This window comes from Anopheles nili, chromosome 2 (assembly GCF_943737925.1).
Source record: "Anopheles nili chromosome 2, idAnoNiliSN_F5_01, whole genome shotgun sequence".
Lineage (NCBI taxonomy): Eukaryota > Metazoa > Arthropoda > Insecta > Diptera > Culicidae > Anopheles > Anopheles nili.
Genome location: NC_071291.1, coordinates 520,388 through 543,628, shown reverse-complemented (window position 1 = coordinate 543,628; position 23,241 = coordinate 520,388). Strand labels below are relative to the sequence as shown.

General features: G+C 44.8%; 1 protein-coding gene across 1 annotated transcript in view; it reads left to right on the top strand.

The window, feature by feature from the left end:
* Nucleotides 1-23,241, top strand: part of LOC128730974 (nuclear pore complex protein Nup88) — a 46,836-nt gene that overhangs the window by 10,534 nt on the left and 13,061 nt on the right. The window contains exon 2 of the mRNA XM_053824069.1: nucleotides 4,353-4,522. Within this exon, the coding sequence (XP_053680044.1) occupies nucleotides 4,353-4,522 (170 nt within the window). The remainder of the gene's footprint in view (nucleotides 1-4,352; nucleotides 4,523-23,241) is intronic.

Sequence of the window (23,241 nt, the reverse complement as noted above, 5' to 3'; positions counted from 1 at the left end):
ACTTCCTTCGTACAAGCTGTACTCATGAGAGCGTTTTCCGTTTTGCACTGCACTTTTCTTCACTAGCGCCACACTAAGGCTATGCTGTAGAACAAACTCTAACCAGCTTATTCTCGAAAAGTCGCGTTAGTAGCATTAATAAATAATAAACCAAATAATACAACTCGCCCCTGTGAGTAAAAAAACAATCATCAGAATTCTTTCAGAGACATTGCTTTTGTTTGTTTCATTTTTTTACATCTGTTGAGACCCGCATGGCATCTCTTTCCGCCGGAACCGTCGCGATGAATTATAAAAATTGTATGTCTTATCCTTAAGGCGAAGAAAGCAGACTTTTAATTCCAGGCTAATAGAACCGGTAGCAACGCAGACCGGCCAACCTCTGTGCAGTGAAACACGGCAAGTTAAAACCGGAGCATCGCGGTATGTATCTTTGGTCGCTGGTTCGAATACAACCCTCTTGTCACACCCGACGTCGCTGTTTCCTTCTTGCCGCCGCTGCACAATGGATCGTATATGTTTATGCAGAGAAATTATAGACCACAGCCGAAGGCTCTCCCGAGTGGAAGCATGACCTAGCTCGACCGATTTCTTCCTCCGCCTTCTTCATCACCTCGTGATAGGTTGTTAATGATAAAAAAAACATACTCACCTTCCCAAGTGCTCGCCATCGTTCGCGGATGAAATGGATTTGCCCGGGCTTAGGGATTGAGCGGGGGCCTGCACGTAGTACGCAAGGTGGGCAGGGTCGGTCGGTTCTATTATGCTTCTGACAAAAAATCTGATAGGTGAACTTGTTTCTCGGCTAATGGGAGCTGATGTTTAGTTGGATGAATTCCAGTGCAATGTTCGTTGCCAGAGGCATCCAAGAAATTGTTAGACTCTGATAAGCAAACCAGTGTACCATACTACGGATTAGCTTGTTTACTCTGAATGCGAACAAAGTAAAGATTACACAGCGAATACGAAAGCCATCTTAGGTTTATCGGCGTTTGTTGTTGGTTTTTAAAGAGGTGTTTAATCAAGAAATATGTAAATCGTGGAAAATACTTTTTCTTATACTTATTAATATACTTATATTCAGACCGCTTATTCAACAGAAAATTCATGTAAACTAATACTGAATAAATCGCAACGGATTCGCCATTTTCTTGTGATTTTATGTCGCTCCATAGGACTCCACGTATAAGGCTCTTTTATAACCCGTTTTTGCTTGTATCATTTAAGCTCAGCAGGAGAAAGGACTTTTTTTCTTTTTTTTTTTTCATTGAACAAAACGTTGGTCCCTAGAGCGCAAGTTCCAAAAGTTCGGAACAGCTCGTTTCATTGCTCGCGCAGTATATCTCTCGCTCGTTCTAGCTTCATTGAATCTCCATCGAAGAAAGGCTCGTACTTTATCGATCGGCAAAATTCTCCCCAATAACGAGCTCATGCAATCGACGTTTGAACCAATCACTGATAAGTGTTAGCTGTTCCAGGCTGGATGCTGCTTGGGGATTGGTAGGCGAGATGGATCCCTAAGACAGACAGTGAAAGCAAATGGGAAGTACACTTCGGTAGGCCCCAACTCCAGATCCACAAATCAATGATCGATTGGTTTTCTATTTGCCATGTTCGCCTGTGTCATCCTACGCATACGCAACGTAACATTGCTTTTTACTAGCGAAGATTTCAATGCCAGAGTTATAGGTTTTAACCGTGTTGAATTGTTAATGTCAGTTGTGTCAATTTATTATGTTATTGTTGTTATTAAACATTGATTTTGCTTTCTCATTTAAAATTAAATTAAGTCCTTAAGTTACCTGACGTTTCAATTATACTGATCAGCAGATTCTCCATGGAGCTGCTCTGGGAACAGTTTGTAATTCATCTCAAGTTCTGTGAAAACATTTACCCAATTTGTCGCTCGGGAATTGAACTGTTCGTCAAGAATGATGTTGGAGTTCGGAATTAAAAATTAGTTCATTATGAAGCATGTGCTTACAAAGCCATTACATGAACGCCAGACCTCTTATCATATCGGTCATCCGTTTTCTTTGCTTTGTGTGATCGCTGAAGAGAAGGAAACGAAACGAAAAGGCAAAAAAAATAGAATGAAATGTTTTGTTCGGGTCATTCCGGTGCTTCCTCACGGGAGCAGCATCAAGAAGAACGAAACAGGACGTGCGAGTCCATCGGCCCAGTTTGACCTCCATGCATAAATTATTGGCGAAAGTTTGTCATTTTTTGGCGCATTGCCTCCAGAGGATCCCCTCGAGGGACCTGTTTCGGCCATGTTTGAATGTGCGAGTAAGTGTATATTCGATATTATCATATGCCCTGCAGCAAACGCAGAAAGTACGCAGGGCCCTCATCGTTGCTTTTTAGAATGGAAAATTAAAAATAGACACTTAATTTTTATAGCATTGTCATCTACGGTAAGGTACGGCAAACTCTTCAAATACCAGAAACGAGCCCGCTACGAAAGCACCAGAGGGAGGCACAAATAGATTGACTAATGTATATACATTATTTATATTGCTTTCGTTCGTATTCCCCTTGGTGCGTTTCATTTGGCTGTTCTGTATTCGAGACGGTAGTTGCTTCTATTGCTGATATGATTTTTTGTGAGTGTATACCAACATAAATGAGAAAAAACAGAGGATTTAAAATCAATTTTTTGTTGTTTCATCAGGAGAAACGTCTTACTTCCCGCTCCGAAATGGACGCCACGGAGATGAAGATACAAGAAAATGCCCTAAGGCCATAGAGCAGGATTTTTTTCTTCCACCATCGGTGGGCGTTCGTTATAGGTAATGTAATTTGGCTCTACTACCCACGGCCTCGGGTTCCATCAAATTGAAACGAGGCAATATCGGTGCTTTGGAAGTTCGCGTAAGATTAATCGATGGTCGCCGACTGGTAGGGTCGCATTAGCGGGAGTAAGGGTGATTACTTCACCGTCAGCGCTATGGCTCTCCTTCCTTCGCGAAAGGACACGGTAATGGAGATGTTAATATGGCGGAAAAGTATATCCGAGACATTTGTCAGAGCAAAGATGGGAAAACATCTTCCTAAGTAAAAGCATCTTCGACACAAGCAAAGAAACACGAAAATCATCAGCCAAATGAACGAATAAGCGAACGACCTTTTGCACGAATAATACATTTTCCATCGTCTATGCTATATTGCTGAATGGCAATCAAGACATTCAAACAAGATACACCACTAACCTAACGTGGAATAAATAATCAGTTAATGGACACGATGTCGCAAGATGCAAGCTCCATCAAATTTGTCAAATCAAATCAAAATTATTTTATTTGGTGTAAAGTTATGTGAAGTTATCGCTTATTGCAGTTAAATGTCATGTTTATGTCTACCATTTAGAATTATCAATATTTCATAACGTTTCAAATTTATTTTCATATCTTTTTGGTTAAGCTATTCTAATATAATTTTATTTGCTTCATGATAGCAATTGAATCTGGGACAGTTTTGTACAGACATGGAAATCTCTCCTGTACCCAACTTTGACAAATGTGCCACAATATTTCAATCCTTAATGGGTCCGAAAATGCCAATTTTTTCTTAGCCCATCCATCTCGTACTATCTCACAGGCAGACGCGGCTTCTTTCGAGCGTCATCGTCAGTCCCATAATTGAATCGTTTGGAGTTTTCTTTAATTATGCGCCATTTTCTAGCAACAATGTGCTCATTTTTATTTTTTGCCCCGATGGCTTCCGGGATTTTAAAGACGAACGAGGCTTCACGCTGCATCCAGCCACCCGAGGGCGCTTTGTACATCGATACAAATTCTCCGCTTTCGAACGCAGTTTATTAGCAGTCTATATCTATTATTCATATTTATGGGCAAACATTAAAAAACAAGCCCTATCGAACGGCTCGAGCGCTCGGCTTTCTCTAAGCCAGCTGTTGTACTGTTAGAAGGGCGAGTTCTCCGAGAGAGGCGCGTCGTCGTCCATCGGTGTAACCTGCCCGTGGCCCGTTGCTCATCGGGGAAAAAGGATCTTCATTAATGAATTACGACCCCCGAGGCTGGTGCGGTGGGTGAGTTTGTCGTTATAATTCAAAATTTTTATTGCCACCTCTTGTTTTCGATACGCACAACGAAGGCGAAAGATCGGAATGAAATGCAGAAACGACACGGCTTTGGAAGAAAATTACGAAGAAGATTGCATGTGAATCGTTGAATCGTTGTTTAATTATCAAACAGAAAACCACACTTGTAAACGTCTGTACATGTTTCCTTGGAGTGTACTACCATTTACTGTACTAAACTTTCGTTAATCTTTGCTTCTCTGCCATTTTCTCTCTCTCTCTCTCTCTCTCTCTCTCTCTCCGTTGACAGACACTGATTCCATCGGCACCTCAAAACTTTACTGTTGAAAAGATACTTCCTTCTTCGGACGGGACTTTTCTAGCATTGGCCGGTCCAAAGGGTGTTTCCATCATTGAATTGCCTCGGCGCTGGGGCCCCAGTGGACAGTACCAAAACGGAAAGGAGTGCATCATCTGTCGGTAAGTACGCTCCTGTGTTAGTCTTTGTTGTCCAAAAATGGTTCCATGATATACCCGTGGATGGCATACAACGAGTAACTGAGGTCACAAAATTGGCGAGAGCAAGAAGGGAGGATCAATTGAGAGCAAAATAACTGTGATAGTTAGAAAGAATGATATCGTGATAATTAGCATAGAAAACCCATAACATTAATTCCTTCGGCGCTGACGCTACTATTGCTTATGGGTCGACCGGTCCTTTGACAGTCTGCGGACCGGCCGAAAGCAACCACCCTTTCAATGTATTTCAGCCAGTCGCGGTGTGAGAAGGGAAACTTCGAGTTTAAAAAGTTTAGCGTGGGCTCAAACTGTTCACCGGAAACCACCAAAAATTAATACCTAATAAGAATCAAGTGGACTTAATTTCTAGTTGTTTATTTTTATTTATAGCCGAGAGTTTGTCGAAACGAACTCCGGCAACATTCACACAACCTTTCCGTGAACGGTGCCGTAAACCTGGCAAAGGCGGCCTTCTCCGCGTCGACCAAGGCGAAAAGGATTAGCGCAAATCTTGTTCCAGACAATTTGAAACGAAAGGATTTCCGCGCCGGATCCGGAATTCCCATTTTATGTACACTCGCACACACTCGCTCCAGGCTGCCTCCCGATACTGAATTACGTCTTTTTGTTTGGTTTCGTGTTCAGCAGCATCGCCTCGCACCTCGCTCGCTCAGAAGTAAAACACATTTCCGACAAAAGAAAAACAACGAAAGTCAAATCCTCGCCCAGCTCCTCGGCCACTCCGCCCGATATACCCCAATTGCCCTGAACATTTGCCAAAGATCGGAGTCGGTACTCGTTTGACGGTTTCAGTAGCAAGGCGTGTATCCCTGTCGCAGCGAAATGTTCATCTAAATTTCATTTGATTTAATTTTAATTAGATTTCTATGTTTAACTAGCAAAAGCTACGCTCGTACACACGCTCATACGTACGTACAGGCTTTCGATGTGTATCACAAAGGCACATCCGATATGTGAAAATTAAGTTCGGAGTCAAGTGAGCGGTGCAGTCGTTTTGGGAAAACATTTCGGGCCAAGTTCCGATCTGCGCGTGCAGGATTTTAATTCGCGCTGGTGGATGGAAGGCGAAACCGAATAAAAGAAGGTACAACTTTGCAAAACTGCCCGCTCGCTTTTCCTCCCCGGCAGTGTAGGCACTCATTTGTGTCAAAATCGACTGGAAGAACGATTAGCTCTGTGAAGCTTTGTGGGTGCATAAAACACGGGGGAACTGAACGAAAAAAAAAAAACAATCTTCCAGAGTGCGAGTGCAGCAAAAAAAGTCTATTTGACTTTGCTCCAAAAGTTCTCGCGCCACAGGATGTGCTAACCCTCGCTCTAACCAAACCGGTTTCCATCGGTCGGTGGTAAATAATTGTATAGCCTGATGCTATTGGAATTAAAATTTTCGCAGAACATGTATGAATTTGAATAAAACATCATCCGCCAACATTTGCACTCATGAGTTGTGTGCCAGTGAATGAATGATCGGTTGTTTCGGAGTTGGCATACGCGATGCAAATTGCTCACGTGAAGTGAAATCCGATTTCGAATGCTGAGACACCTAACGCAGCCGTTAGTAGAACCATTGAGCAGTTTATATTTGCCAATGCACAGTCCCCTAGCGGAGTGAGGTTCTAATTGGTTCTGATAGCGGATTTTGAAGCGCTAAACTAGTACATTTGTCATAAACTGTACTTTATAAAAAAAAAGATGGTTTATAATTGCAATACAACAATTATCAGCGAATCTTACGGTGGCTTTGCACGGTTATTCTGAGATTTATAAAGCTTATACAATTTAGAATCGTACGGTGGGGTGTTTTGAAAATTGAGAGTTTCTAGAGTGTATGGTATGTATACTATCCTTTTTTCGAACGAACAGTTCTCTACTGTGGCTTTGGTCGATACCATCGTGCCAGCACAGTGCCGCGAAAGACTACAGCTTCAACAACCGATGGACCAACTTTCATCCAGCAAATTCAAATCACCCAGGCACGATGCAATGAGACTGCATACGATAGTAGCATCGTGCTCATGTAGAGAGCCAAAATTTATTCTCCTGCATATCAATCTGCAATAAACTACCGCATAGTCATTATTAAAAGATTAAGGCATTTTACACTGCTAGCAAGCGTACACAGAACACAGATCTTCTTAATCTATTTTTGTAACTAAAGTGAGGGATGCTCTTTTGCCCGTCTGCAAACGCTTCAGCTATGACATGGTGCGGAACACAATTAATATAATCGACATGTTTTTTTTTGTTTTGATAACGCAAGTTTACGTTTTTAAAAATCAATCAAATCGATGAAACAAATGTTTTAGAAACAAAACCTATTTTTTCATCAACATTTAAAACATCCTACATTAACATAAACGCTTGAAATATTGCATCAAACAATAACCTTTCTGACATCGAACTCTCCATTTGCATGTAACACTTGGGTTTTTGGGGGCGCTGCTACGCCGATCTCCTGGCGGTCGTTCCATATTCATAACTCATTCATGATCTTGCACGGGATAATCTGGTCTTGCTTATGAATGATACGAATATAAATTGCTTAAACAGGATTCTTGTTCCGTTTGTGGGTTTGTGATGCCAAGTGAATTGTATCTGAAATTACTTGAGGTATGCTGTTCATCTCTTGCGCACCCCCTGTGTAGGGCGACTCTTTTCGCGGTATGGTGTAATATGGGAGGAAATTTGCAAACTCGAATCTAAAACCAAACGATAAGAGGATGTGGTGACCACTTGCGTCCGGCACAGACTATGCTGCCCTCTGACATCCTTTCCGTGTGGTGTTTGCACCGGCAAAGGAACGCCGGTCCGCAGATGTATCCATTAGGAATCTGGAAGTGATTATTATAATTTTCGCGAATGCTCTGTTCCAGGCAGTGGCAGTAGCAGCGAGACGTGTTCATGCGCGAGGTTTTTCTACGGTTCACCCATAGTACCCCTTTAGCAGCGTGCCCATGCCCGACAGCCTTGGCAGCGGAACCCTAGCTGCGTTCGCTTAATTATTTAATCAAAGCAAATATATTAGGTGGAAAGATACGGTGCGGATATATGCGCGCCCGGGAAGGTCGAGGTACAGAAAAAGATACTGGATCCCGAAATGTTTACGAAATGGCTCCATCGTGCGTAGGCAGCGCGTATGCAGACGAGAGCGAACGATACTGGGTCCCTTTTGCTTGAATTGGTCCTTCGGTCCAGCGGAAAAGGATCCATTCGCCAACTGACCAGCCACGAATCGTTGTCCTCGCTGTAGAGAAGAGAAAAAAAACACATCCGATGCTGAGAACCGTTCGCCGACACCCGAGCTATGGGCGCTGACAAAGAGACCGCAATGCTAGGGGAACGGAGAAGGGCATCCTTTTAATATTTTATTACATTTTATTTGTGCACCCCGTAATGTACGGCTTAGGTACGCGCCATGCATGAGTTTTGTTTCTTTCATTGCTCAGCCGCGCAAAGGGTTTCCGTCGGGCAAGGATAATTTATGTCCATTTATCGCAAGTCCGTAAAAATCGTAAGTAACCTTTCGTTCCCGGGGCCGAGCCGAGGGTTTCTGATCTGCGGGGTGGTTTTTTTTCCTGATTCACCCTACTGGCGAAACATTAGATAGTCATCCGCTGCGTGTAAGGTGGAACCGCTGCCGATTCGGGCTCCTATTTCAAACGGTGCCCAGTCTAAGGTCCGTAAAAATCCTCAAAATGAAAGGATCATGATGATCAAACGTAATGGAAGTTTTTCTTTGATTCCCGACAAAATCCCCATCCGTGCATGCGTGGCAGGTAGCACAGCGTCGTTGCTGTTGGTACATGTGTTTAACCAACACCATTTCGGTGCCAAGGCCCCGAACTCATAGCAAACGCGTTCTCCAGCATCTGGCTCGCATCGCACGTGCTCCATTTCCTCACAACACAAACATGTTTTCCAGAATTTTCGCGTCCCGTAAAGATCGCTGGCTATAGAGAGATGAAGTCACCGGTCGGTTGTGTTCAAATAAATCAAAAAAAATTCCCCACACTCACTGATGGTGCGCCATTAAAAAGCGATTAAAAGCCATCATCTCTCGGCACGGCAGTAGCTATCGTCCGCATTCTTCGGTTATTTGGCCGTTTTCGCGCTAGTATAAATATTTATTTCCTTCTCCGCAAGTAACGAAATCATATTAAACAGCAGCGAAATCTTCCTGAGCTTCCCCCAAGGCGGTCCACCCAGCGATAGCTTGTGGATTTACAACGAACGGTGTAAGGGTTCCCGAACAGTCGCCGGGATACATGTATCGTGAATGCTTCACGGTGCGTCACGGTACGCAATTAAACACAAACGGTGTCGCACATTTTTATAACTAGCTTCCTTGCTGCTATTCCGTTCATTGCAGAAATGCTGTTGTCCGTGTTTTTTTTTTTGCTGTTGTTGTCTATAAGCAATATGGCTCCATTGCCTAGGCTGGTCAGGCTGGTGCCATATGAACGCAGATTTCTTTGAGCTCCCTGTCGTTCTTTTTCTTTTTCTCCTACTGCCACATTTTCGTAGCACACTCTCGGAACGCCAAGTAAAAATGGAAAAGCTTGAGAAAACGAAATCTACCCTCTCGCTTATCCCTGGCGTAGATAGCTATCACAACAAAGTGACATGAATTATAATAATGTCTTTACCTGACTTAAAACTTCTTTAACTAATGTGTTCAGTTTGAAATTTATATTCCAAACTGTTCGCTAGCGCGCCATTGCAAAGGTTGCGCCATTTTGCGATTATTTCGGCAGTCTGTTTTACGAGGCAACGTGGCTCTACTGAATGCTAAACCATTTGGCTTGGTGTAGGAATATGGCTCGTATTGCCGATTTCCTTACTCATTTTTATTTCAATTTCCCATAACTTGCAGGCTTATTTACTTACATTGGCTAAATTGGCTCAATGTTACAAAGTTTGTGGAATGGTCATGTACAGGGTTATGTGAATCGACCCCAAATCAAACAAGCATATTCGTCTTTACGCGGTCGGTCACTACTAGACATTCACCATTTTAATATTATGCAAATGAAACGAAGCAACGATCTAACGGCAGAGATGCTAGTGCCTCACTCACGCCTTACCAAAAGAGCGCACTATAATCTTTCCGCGTGTTACGTTATCAGCCACGGAATCCTTTCTGCTGCCTTGTAATAGTGAAAAAAACACATCGTTTCACTCTCAGTTCGACATCACTCTCAACTCGTGCTCCAACACTACCTCCCAATCCAGTATCTTCATCGTTCACGAAGATACTACGAAGGCTCAGTGGACCTTTCTGTCGGACAAAGAAACTTACGCCAAAAACATCGATGTCATCGGCTTCACTAAAACCTCAGCACGCTGCTGGTGGCTGATAATCTCGGTCTTCTCAAGTCAGCTCAAACTTGATAGTCATATTCACGCAACCCTTCTGCTGTCGCCCTATTTTCCGTCCATTCCATCGCCCAGCACTCCGAGTTTTTAATAAATTTTTAAGACTTTTAGCGACGCCGCTGGCATTTCGTGCCTTGCCGTTCTTTACCGGTCGTGTTTGACAGATTCAACCATCAGTGGGGCGATAATCACCTTCCAAATTCACGGTACGCTTGTTTTTGCTTTTGATAAGTGATAACTACCCTCTCGTGCGCACATTCGTTGCTGTGATGCTGAATCGCAGCGGCAAAGAATTTCCGTCAAGCTTCTTGTGTGTCATTTTTTACATTCCTTCCGTAAGCACGTGCGACCCGTCGTCTTTCCTTGCCGCTGGTGGACCTTATCTCCGGCATTTTGGTGGAAAAACTCACATGAACGCTTTCCCTCCCCCACGGCTACCCCTTTATCATATCCCAGGAAGATGATCAGCTCAATGAACGGCAGGCAGGCGGTTGGGCATTTTATCAAAGAAGCTAAAATCCACCCCCAACACTCGTGTCGTGGAGCTCTCACCGATCCCTTCCTCGATCTCGGCAGTCGCTTGAACAAACAAAAAAGGGCACGCGAGAAAAATAGGATTCAATTAAAAATCTTCTTCCCGCGGGGTGAAAAGAAGTCATTTGTAAACATGAAATTGTTCTCGCGCCTGTATCCCCACCCCAGCGGACCCTCAGGTACACCTGGGTACCTACCCCCATGTGAGCACCATGCGACGAAGATGATGCGTGATATCGTGTCACATGCGTGGAAAATGTGATTTTGTGGGTTCGGCGAAAAAAGGGCTTCGACTCGACGAGAGACACCGCTTGACTGGTAAAAGATCAAAAGAAACATCATCACCACTTCTTTGCTGTCTGCTCGAGATGCAAACCGCCTCCAGGGGCCAAATCGCGAAGGGTGATGGCATTCCAGCGACAGGAAAGCTAGCGAAGGAAGGAAAACCGAAACGTACGAGAAGGCCAAATCTCTAATCTCTGATTACCAAACGACAAAACTTTAAATTAAAAATAATGTCACGGATCTGGGAACTCATTTCTTTTTCCACAGTGTCGTTCACGCGCGAGAGTATTGCGCGATTTTGCACCACCTAGCGTGCTGAGCTGCTGCCCTGTCCTGAACCCGCGTATAGGTGGAGATGGGAATCATATTCAAATTTTTATCCATCAGTCAAAGTTTTCCGTGACTTTCCGTGCGTGTGTTCCGTGCCTTGTCACCAGCACGAGCCACCCAGCCTCTGGGCGGATGTGTAAGAAAATGTGAGAGGGTAGCTTTGAGTTATTTCATCGCTTTTTTCCAACGCCGAATTTCAACCGCCTGTCCGGCCTCTTTTCTCCACCATGTCCCGCCTAATTTTAAGCGGTCTTCCCATCGCCCGTCTTTACCGAAGGCTTCTTCCGGTGGCAGCAAGATGACGACGCGTTCTGGTGGCGGCTTAAAATTCAAAGATAAATGAAACCGGACCTCGCGCTGAACCGACCCTTTTTCCTGTCGAGCCGCTAATTAAAAATAATATTTTCGTTTAATTATAACAAATAACGGACAGTGGGTGTAACAACGCACGACCACCTCAAACCGCACGCGACCGCGCCCACACACCGATGGCCATCGGATTGGCCATCATAATCGTCCTGAGCAAGCTGAGCTAACCTTCCTTCCTCCCACATGGACAGCATTATTTGCGTGCATTTCTTGGGTGACTTTTATCGTCCTGCCGTCCCTTCGCTCCTGAGGGAGTCGCTATACGTCTTGCGGCGGCCCTGCGGGAAGGAAAGGATGGCGCATTGACTGACGGCGATAAATGGCGATTCGCCCGCATACAGTGGTACGCATAAATTAAAACCATTGCGCGATTCAGCTGGGCCGTTCTGCGATTCCGCCGAGATTTGAAGATTAACTACCAGCAATATGTTCGGCATGTTTTGCTTCGCGTTTGTCAGGTTTGGGCTACACGCGCGTAGGCACACGAAACCATTCGCTACGGAATTTTGCGTTTTTAAAGGTGACGCACATTGTCGGTTGGAATGAAATTGTATGATTGCTAGCAAAATTGATCAAGCATATGGTCGACCGAAGCTAGGAAAATGCGTCATTGGCGGCTCTTTGATTTCACGCTTCGTTTGTGATGCGTTAGAGCATCGCGCGTGTGCTAGACGATCGACGGGATTTTTCTTTTACCACATTCTCCCATGCTGCACGTCGCCCTTGATGTTGGCGGCTAATTAATTGCGCACCCTTTGCCTTCCGTGTCAGCCGTTGTTTGCTGGAAATGAGTCAAGCAGGGGTCGTGGAATCGTGGTCGACAGCAATAAAAGAAAAAAAAAACAAACATCCTTTGGAGAGAACCCAAACAAGCGGAACCAAATTGAAAATTGTAAAAAATCACACTTGTCCTGATGATCCTTCAGCGATACGAAAAATCGACACTGACGAAAGGCTACGAATTTCAGCTCCCAGGAACAGCCAGGTCGATGGAAAGTAGCAAAAAAAATATCTCTAAGAAACACGACAAGGAAAAATTACATGCAATTTACACACATAAAACGCACAGCGAGCGGGCGGTCGCGGTCCCCTTGCTTAGTAGGCGTCGGTACTGGCCTGGCAGGAGCATCCGGAAAACGGCTCACAGAAATGGAGAAAAAAAGAAGAGAAAAAAGAGCCACTTGCGGACGCACTCCCGCACAGGTTGGCCCATAAAACAAACGCGAATCTGTGTCCACCCTGGTTCAGGCCCACGACGATTTACACCCAGATACCGAGAGCAAAAAGGGTTAAATGGAAAGCGTTCCCATCCTGCTGCTGTGCCCCTTCGGGACATGCCTCCGTTGCCCTTTGGAACTCGTTTAGTGTCGTTAAGCACTGCACACAACTCTTTTTTTTCGTGTAATACTTTTGCCGGTGGCATTTCCCCGGTTTATCTAATATTTACAAATTCCCTTCCGCCAGCCGAATGCATTCCCGGGCATACTGCCAATCCTCCACCGTGCGCCGCAGGTGAATGAGTGTGCGTCCTTTAGTTTGAACATTGATAATCCCCGTCGATTTCGGCTTGGCGTTCTGGTTTTGGGCTTCTGGCGAAAGGAGTAAACGGTGGTTAGTCATGGTTGAAAGCTGAAAGGTGAGAATAAAAAACTCCGGAACCCGTGCAAGTTGCCGCGGCACGGCTGACCGGCCCGGTTCGTGAGTGCTGAATTTTATGCGACCATAAAAGCTGACCCTATAAAATTCTTCATCTACCATCACCCCGTGAGGTAGGTGGCAACGGCCTATCCGCCTTCTTGTGCTACTCTGCTGCAGCGTGCAGAGGGTCGAGTGAAAGTAGCAAAATTTGAGTGATGAAATCGCACCGGAACCGCTGTTTTCCACGGTGAACCACGATGTTGCTCTCTCGGTCCGAGTGTCTGATGAGTGGGAGCTTTCATTCTTTCGATTTTTAATCTTCTTCGTGGAAATTTTAAGAGCACGTCCTTCCGGATTCCGTTGCTGCATCATGCAAAGTGGCTCAGGATTCGTGATTTATGGTGATGATCTCAAATCAGCCAAAATCCTTTCCCAGCATCCGGCGATGGTGTGTGTGTGTGTGTGTGTGTGTGTGTGTGCGTGACCGATGGGACAGAAGCGCTGGAGGCCCTGAATAAATAAATAATACCGAACCCGATGAAACATGAACAAGTTGTGCCAACTATCCGCTTTGTGAGCAAACAGAGGACCAAAATATCGGACATTTAGCACACGAACTCGCGCTGCTCTGGCAAGATCGCCAGAGACGTTTTTCTTATTTTGTTTAATGTATTATTGTTCATAAAACACACCAACATCTGAGCAGTTGAGTCTCGTAAAAACCGAGGGCCAATCAAAATTGAAATCAATTTTTCCTGTTCTTTCTCTCTTTCTTTTTCTCTCTCTCTCTCTCTCTCTCCCTCGCTCTCTCTTGATGTTCTCTTCCCCTTCGGTAATTGTTGTGGAGAAAAAAAAATCGGCTGTCGTACATGGTTATCAACCCCGGTTGACAACCCTTTTTCGGTGTACATTACAAGGAAAATCCCACCCCGTAAACGAAGGGGACGGTATCGTGCTTTTTTTTGCGGAAAATCGTGCCTATGCATAAGCAAATTGGAGTAATCGACGCCATGAATCTTTCCGTCGTTGCGCGCTGCATCCGCGGTAAAAGCATTTCCCCAGCAAGAAGCTGGACGGTGCTGGGAGAAAGGACTATCATGTACAAACCGAGTGCAGCTCATCCTACCGCCTAAAATAAAATCGGTACGGCCAACAAATGGGCTGATGCTGGATGGGACATGAATAAAAAATGCGACATTGTGAGGATCCAAGCGCGCACCTTATGTTACGGTGCTGCTACCTTCGTTTGCTTTTCTTCCCACAAAAAAATGGTCTTTGCAGGCGCACAGCAAAAAAGAAGCCCCGGGAATGACTTTGAACAAGACCATAAATATGTGAATTTTTGTTAATCCTTTCGGTGCGGGAGTGAGGGTGCGCAGAATTGAAGGCCCGCCGAACGCAATGTGCAACCCTTTTCCTCGCTATTTCGGGAATTTGGCTTATCCCGGAATGCAGCTTTGTACTCCCTCTCTGATGTACAGGAAACGTGCGCACTGGAGCGGACTAGACGAGATTTGCCGTATCGTCGTCCCTATCGCGCAATCATATTTCAACGGATTTAACGCAGCTGATTGATGGAACTCAAGTGGCCCTTTTTCGGCCACTCGGCCTGGCAAACAGTCCTTTTTCGTCGGTGCACCTTGTTTTGTTGTGCCCCACCACGACGACGAGCCTATGCGATAGGCTGCTGCTGGTTGGAAGGCTGGTTTTTACGACCGCAAAGATGGCAGATAATCTTTCACACTGGAAAAAGGTTTGATGGCGAGTACGACGCTACTCGTTACGAGACAGCAAACTGTAATTGGACGCTGCATATTAGACAGACCTGGCCAGGTTAGCCAAACCACCCGCATCTTATTAGTTGTCTTATTATGCCCGCACTGTTCGGCTGGAACTGGCTGTTTTGATGGGCTCTCGCAATTTGAAAAATGGTCAAAGTTTGTCCTTTTAACTATTTTTCGGCACATTCTTACGACGAAGAACGCAACTGATTGCGCGATCATGATCAACTGAGATTGTTTGTCTCAGGTGTGACTCAAAATTGTGCTCTTTGCTGTACGTACCTGTCAGCAATGTACAATAGGGTTAACTATTGAACCGCAGTATGGCTGGGGTGGGCCAGCTGTTGTTTCATTTTAAATGAATAGTGTAGCGATCCAACCAGGTGTTTAATATGGATCTAGAATAGCAACCGCGATACCATAACGCCTTTGATCATATGTGATGTGTATGTGTGTGCGTGTGTGTGTGTACGATCGCGGTTTGGTCTTAGGGTAAATACGACAAAATGAAACTTCCACGTCTCTAAAACGAAACGTCCGTTCCTCCTAGTTCGGTCGCTCGTAAATACGGCACAAAAGTGCGTAGCGAGATTATAATTAAAATATGTTTTCCACCTATCGAAATGAGCGCGACAACAGGCGGGAGTCGGTGTATACAAAAGTGCGTACGGATGGTACGGTTGGAGCGAGTTTAATTTCGCATCAGTGCAAATAGAACTCGCCAAATTGAACCCGGTAGAATGGGAAACTGTAAATAGACAATCTTCAGCCTTCGCGTGATAAGCGTTTGGAACGGAAGTGACGACCTCTTCCCGTTGCAAGATTCAATAAAAATCTTAAATTATTTTTCGTAAAACCTCTTCGCCACAGCACTCTGCGGCAAATTGAGAATAATACGATGATATTCGTGCATGCGAGCGCACCATTGTCAGCAGTGGTTTGGCCACATTGGAGAAAGAGTACAACATTGTGCAAAGTCAACCCTTCAACTCCAGCTCATCTCGCGTCCCGGATACGCCTCCACAGCACGGGAACCAACTTCTTTTGCCAAGGAATCTTCCTTAGGAAACGGAAGTAAATGGTCATAAAATTAAAAGAGTTAATAAAACCCACTGCAATACTGGGCCACAGGCAGCCGGCAGGATCGGTACCACCACCACCTGAAGCTGGCTCACGTACTCGTAGAATGGGAGTTGAAAAACCTGAGCCTCTCGCTGCTTGCGGAAAATAGGAACGGCAGGCCGGATGCAAGATAAGACAAATTTATTCGTGGTCGAAACAAAAGATGGCCATCTTTCTGCCGGAACTCGCTACGAAGCACAACGATTTCCTTCGAGTGTGACGCAAGCCGGGTCCACCTCTAGTTGGGCTGAATCCCCTCAAAATCGGCACAAACTTTATTTTGCTTGTTTTCAGCAAAGATTACCGACACTTTCTTTCTTCGCACGTGGCTATAATGCAATTTGTCTCCGTCTGGTGTGTTGATTGTGCCAGTTTAAGGATAAAAGTTTTTTATTGCATTTTTAGATGATGTTTCACATGAGCGCGTGAAACATTCTTTAAAAAAAGTCAATTATATTTTTCAAATGTTGTATTCAATTCGATGGCGTTGTTGTTGGTGATTAACACAGCCGTGGGTTTTGAATTTTCCGCCAATCGCACATGGATGCCTAGTAACCAGTTTGACCGCTCACACTCTCCCCGTGCATTTATAATCCATGGCTTGCTTATGCGCAAAACTTGCAATCGGTTGCGAAAAATTCCATTCAAGAACGAGCGGCAAGTTCCCACCAGTTCACACCAGTAAGCCTAAACTAAAACACCACCAGATGTTGGAATCATTCACTAGCCCCATGCCAACTGTGCCCGCGGGCGGAACTAATAATGGTACTGAGCCAGATAGTCAAACGTTTGGTGAAACACATTTTAACCCGGCAGCGAAAAACGGCCCGAATCACATCCGCTGGCTTCGTCCGTCGTTCGCCGGTAGCGGGATGCCCTTTGCGACGCCAAACCGAGCAGAAGCTATGAAATTATATGATATTTAATTTACCTCACCGCAAAATAATAATTGCAAAATTTACAATTAATTTAACTAGGAAATTCGCTCCCAACTTTGCGCTGTTCCGGATGCGACCGGATGCTGGGGCCACTACGCTCGTTGTTTCATTTCGATCTTCAGGTAATGCGGAGGTCCTTTTTGCTAGCGCAAGCCTCCCGTTCCACGCTCTCGCTGTAACAGTTTCTGCAGCATTTTGCAGCTCCCGTAATCCTGGGCTCGAGCGTTCCCGGACAAAATGGATGATCTGTTTCGAATGAGCGAACTTGCCAGCGGGACCGTCCAAATCCAGCTTGACTCTTATTCGCCACGCGGCTCGTGGTAGTAAAAGCGTTTGGTGAAGAAAGCAGTGTTTCGCGAATTTGACCAACCTTTTCCTGTTTGTCTGTTGTTTTTATTTTATTCTTTTCCAACCTCAATGATAGCGCCAACATTCTGTCCAAACGTGCAGGGTTCCGTCCGAAGCCGTCCGATGTATTTATTATTCCACACAACCGCGTCCCCCATTTGGCCTGCAACTTTCCCGTATTCTGCTTACTACCGAAGCGTCCGCCTCCATTTCGAAACATCCTGCATCATTGCGCTGACAATGCTGTTGCCCGTGCAGCAACGGTACCTTCATTTGGGGCGCTGTAGCAAATGAGCAAATGAGAATGAAATATCATATTATTATTATTGCTCGTATTATATTCGTTTTCGGCCATGCCAGTGGCGGTGGTGATGACGATGATGGCTTCTTTCGCGCACCGACCAGAAACAAACCCGTTGAAATTATAATTGCGGAAATGCAGGTATCTGCTCCAGCAGGAAAGCTCGCTCTAGTATACGATCTCGAACCTGCTTTGGTGGAATCCACGGTACAGAGGGTTGCAACGCCACTAGACAGCATCATTGGGACCACGCAATCTGTACAGATTCACTCGCAAATTGGCCACCGACTAGCTAACGGCTCATCATGGTCATCCAAGATTCATCCAACAGTTGCCCAGTAGTACGGCCATCTTCTTTGCCCTTACCAATCAAAACTGTTTGTTCCAATCAACCCGCAAAAGACTCGACACGACCAACGGAACCACATCAGCATATCGGAAAGGATGTGATTTGTCTTTCCGATTCACTCGAAGCCTTCGTTTTCCATTGTGCTGCGTGTGCGTGTATGTGTGTTTGTGAAGCCTTCAAAAAATCATCCCATTCACTATTTTCATTCATTTGCATGACCCGCCGGACTATAATCTCATTTACAAGGCTTTTACCATCACCTAGAGGGACATAATTTAGTAGAGCTCTCTCGTTGCCTACCGCGGCGTCTCATTGTCCCCTTCGAAGCAGCACCATAAAGTGTTCTGGAAAGACAATTTACACTCCTTGCGGCAGCCTGACGGATCCTAGCCCGTTTCGATATTGTGCTCGGTCGTACATATATCTAGCTCATATTTTTATCGTCGTACCTTAATTCTGTATTTTAAAGATTTGTCTCATTTTCCGAGCAAACTGCAGGCTGCTTCCGAGTTTACCAACGCGTAGCTCGCAACTCCCACTCGGAGAGTCGCATCAAAAGAACGGCAGAGTGGCGGGAAATACAAAATGCAAATTATAACCAAACTTTTTACCTTCAATAAATTTGCTGCCAGCTTGAAGGAAGCGATTCTCTTCGCCTGCCGGTGCACTTGCAGAAACCGCAACTGTCTCATACGCCCAATTGTTAGGAGGGAGCATTGTGACCATCACCTGCAAACCACAAACGCTCCCGCTGGTGTGGCAGCACTAGAGTAGTACTGCGTTTCCAAAAACCAAGAAGACACTTCCCACTGTCGCCCGGAGCAGTACAGAACCGGGCCCGGGATAAGTAACGGCAACAAAATAAAAACATAAAAAAGACAAAATTTTGAATTCGTCGCTTCGGTTATCTTCAAACCATCTAGCTGTAGTTTACAATTTGCCGACTGCCCGTTTCCAAACGGCGGAGTTACTCTGAAGTCGATTTTCGGATGCGTTCCGGCTTGCCTCGAATTGTCCTTCCAAGCTGACCGACTTGTTTTGCTGTTTTCAGCGACGCTTTATCCTGACAAAACTGACCGAAAGCGCTCTGCAAGCCTCAGTTGTCAGAAGACAAATGGTACGAATGAAAGTTTTATTTCAAGTTGTCTTCCTCAATGTCGCTAAACGTCGCTAAGCCATTTAAGCGGTAGTCTTCAGGAGACTCTTCGTTTTCCTTTTTCTGTCTTGCTAATTTGTTCTGCAAATGCAAGCCGTTCTGCAACACGTTACGCCTTGACGTTAAATTGTAGCTCTTCAGCATGCTATTGATGAGTTTGTGGTGCGTGTTTACCGTCGAACTGTGTACCTACTTTAGGTTATCCTGTAACACGCGCTTGCTCCCTTCCGTGCGTTAATAAGAAACTTACGAAGAAGAATTCATCACGGACAACGCCTTTCAACGCCTGCCTCCAAAAGACCCAAGAACGGATGAAAAACAACAATCTATCGAAATAATTACACCCCTCATTTACACACGTACCTATAATCATTACCATCGCGAAGCAGCAGCAACACGTAAATATCCTTCAATGGCGATGGTGGCAACCCGTTACGTCGTGCGAACCCCTGCTCTCTTCGCAAGCCATTAGTGCTAAAAGCAAGATCTCAAAAATTGTCTCACGTACCGCAACTGGAACGCAATCTTCAACTAATCCCCAAACGCGAAGGCGCAACACCGGGGAAGTGCCTACGCAAGTAAATCCAACGACTTTCGGTGACGGTTTCGCCACGGGCCGTTTTCGCTGGGGAGGTGTTAAGATCACATTATCCTGCCATGAATGGTCCTGATCGCACCTTCCACCTTTAGATGCGCCATCTCTCACCCACCGTGCCGGAAGAAGTGATCTGTTCGTTTATGGGCAATGGACGCCGAGCTGCTGTATGGCGCTTTTTTACCGGGAAAAAGAAACGGCACGACCGGAACGTAGCTTTCGGCGTGCGGTAGGGCGCAGGGGCGAACTTCCTTGAACCTCGTCAACAAATAAATATTAGACACCAACAACCGAAACGGCCGATTCCTTCGACTCCTCCAGCAAGGGTGGCCCCGGTTTTGTCTACCCCTTTTTTCGCATGTTTCAATTTTCTCCGCGCCAAAGCAGAATGGCTGGTGGTGGCTGGCCCCCGAGGGCATCATTGAGCAGCTACAACACGGGAGCGCGCGCAAGCAAGCGCCATTAACGGCAACGATAATGGGGAATATTTTCGGAAAATTTGTAACACCTTCGAATAATTAGATTAATTCTCAACACATATTTGTCATTAGAAGAAATCATCACCATCGTTGCCGGGGCCGGAGCTCGTTGTTTTGAGCATTCTCTCTACCTCCGTTGCGACAGTCGTCCTTTGCAGCAACGACGGTCCCTGGGCTGGAAGAAGATGTGAAATTTTACCACTCATAATTTGTACACCCAGCAGCAGCATTAGCGCACCCCCGATCACGGCAGCAAACCGCGCCCCGACGCACGGTGATTAATAAATCAAAACCAGAATAACACCGGAACCTTCGCCACACTTTTGTAATGGCGTGAGCCTACCATTCCCGCTGGAAATACGCCATGAAAGCTTTTAATTTGTACGAAAATTTCAATTGCGATGGCCCCTCGCACCACCTGACTGACTGGCTGCCGCTTGAGTTTCGGGTAGGGTCTGCAAAAGGAAAGCTTCATTGGAGCGAAAAATTAAAACAAATCATTTTCCTTTTCCAATTGAATCTTGATGAAGTCTGCTCAGCAACGGGTCCGTGGCAAATGATGAGTTTCAAATTTTGATGAACAATTTGTGGTCGGCGACAGTTTTTTTTTCTTATTCAATCTACCTTCATCGTAGTTGGGAAAAGTATTTGTTAATTTAATTTTGCATCGAACGCGTAGGATGCTAGAATCGCACCATTTCAAACCAGTTTCCGATGTGCCGTTTCGATTACGGCTATAGAATGGTGGACACTAGAACCCAGTCCTTGCGCGGTGATCGAATTCCGTTCGAAACGTCCGGAATAACGTAAAGCAACGGGCGAGAAAGTGAAATTGAGAATACATTAATTCACAACTCAATTAAAATTGAATACAAATTTTCTTAAGCCATTGTTCTTTGGGGAAATGGAAAATGGGCGAAAATGAAGTGATTTTCTTTCGGCATGGTAACGTTCTCCAATTTCACGACAATGATGTAATATGCGGAAATTGATAGGTCGTGTTGAAAATGTTTTTTTTCTCTCTTCCCACATCGGAGGTAAAATGCACCCGCAAAAAAGATGGTATTTTGTATTAACCGTTGTGCAGGAGAAGGCTTCATGCATAAATTAAAAGATAATTTAAAAATCAATCATCACAGAGCACCAACTGGGAATATCAATGTGCTACACATTCGCCGGCAGCTGATGGAAACCGAAGAACTCAAAATTCAAGAGGAATAATAACTTAAGAACAATGCTTGTCAACCAACATTACTTTGTCTAGCATTAATGAACCTCTGGTAAACTGACGCTACTAGTGATTATTCGATTTCATGAAATCAGCTAGCGAGCTCGGTGATGAAAAATGAAGAATATTTGATGCTGCATTCGCATAGAACATCCATCCATGCTACAGGTATTTTGTACTCAGCTCCAACAAGCTCCCAAGAACCCATTAATATTCATAGCCTACTATCACATGCAGAGATTCTGTGATTGCAGGCTTGCCATCGACCCTCGACCAACTCGATTGATTCTGAATCCAATTGTGCAGCAATTAAAAATGTATACAAGCTTGTTATGCAGAATTGTCGTTTACGGTTCTGTCGTTTTGTGGTTAGCTGCCGTCGTTTCGTTAATATCCCATTCCATCGTAATAAGTCACCCGTATTTTGGAACGATACAACACAGAATAACGTGTAACTATTGTGGCTAAAGTTAGGAGAGAATACATTAAATTATCTCCCATATCAATTTAACAACCGATGGCCACTACCTACCATGACAACAAATGGTGTCAATGGGTATCAATGGAGTGATCATATCTTAATGCTAGGCAGACATTGAAACAAAACTGTGCTGTATTCCTGTTCCAAGTAAGGTCGTATAAATCCTCTTACCATTTCATTATGCTTTCTATGTTGTGAAGATCATTTTTAACATTCAGAAAATTTTTGGTATTACTCTTTCAGTGGTGTGCACCAAGAGATATACACAACCTGAATGTATTATCTTATAGAGAATGTCAGCTTTGTTGTGCTTTCCGTTTAATTCCTATGTTGTTCGCTATGTTCTCAGCTTCATCGGAAAGTGTACGGTTGCAGTTGTTTTGTGACATTTCTTATGTCGTGACTATTTGTTATGCAAACCATAGCTCCGTTTATAGCACACGCGGCTCGCGGTTCGTCACTTAGGTAGTCGTTTTCTACAGTGCATAGCATTCTACTAACGAAATACGATCGCAATGCCGTGAATCCAGCATCAAAAGAGCTTCTGTTCCGATGAAAGGGTGAAAGACTTGAATGTACAGAATGTGCTCTCAACGACACTGCAGCAGCTCTGTGATATCGGAACGTCAACGAATATACATCTTTTAGTAAATTCCAGCGGATTAAATGGCACGTTACACTAGACGAGCCATTCAAGTTTTCTATCTTATTTCTCGTCTTTCTTTTTCCGAATTGCGATAAAAATTATCACGCGGCGATACCGGTACGTCGTTGCACAAGCCGTGGTTTGAATGTATTTAAAGTCATTTGTACTACTGAGCAGGGTTTTCTCCAGATATTTTCGCCCATCTTAAGGGTGAACAATAGGTTTCATGCCTAATGGGGTTTGCATGTTAACGCGTAATCATTGGCTACGCTTTAGCTAGGCTCTGAAACATAAACGGAAGGGTTTGTTGACAAAATAAGCAATCCGCTATGAGGACACTTTTTCGGAAAGTTTCTGCCCTCGTTTACGGCATCGGTGAGCCCCAGACGACAGAACACCGTCAAACGAAAACATTTGCTTTTAACAAAACGAAACAACGACACTTCCTACGCACAGCTCAGTTTTTGAGCCCAATCGAAGGAAGTCCAATAAATGTCCTCTCCCTCCCATCCACACAATGTTTATCTGTGCACTAATTCGCGGGAGCTGGTTGTCTGGAAACCACCGCATCAATTATGCCACTTGCGCTATCAGGAATTATTTGGGATAAAAATACTCAACCCACGCAGAATAACGCGCCATGGCGTGGTTTGCGCTTCCTTTGGCGCGCGTGGATCGGCTTCATCGATGGCGGGGCAGAAAA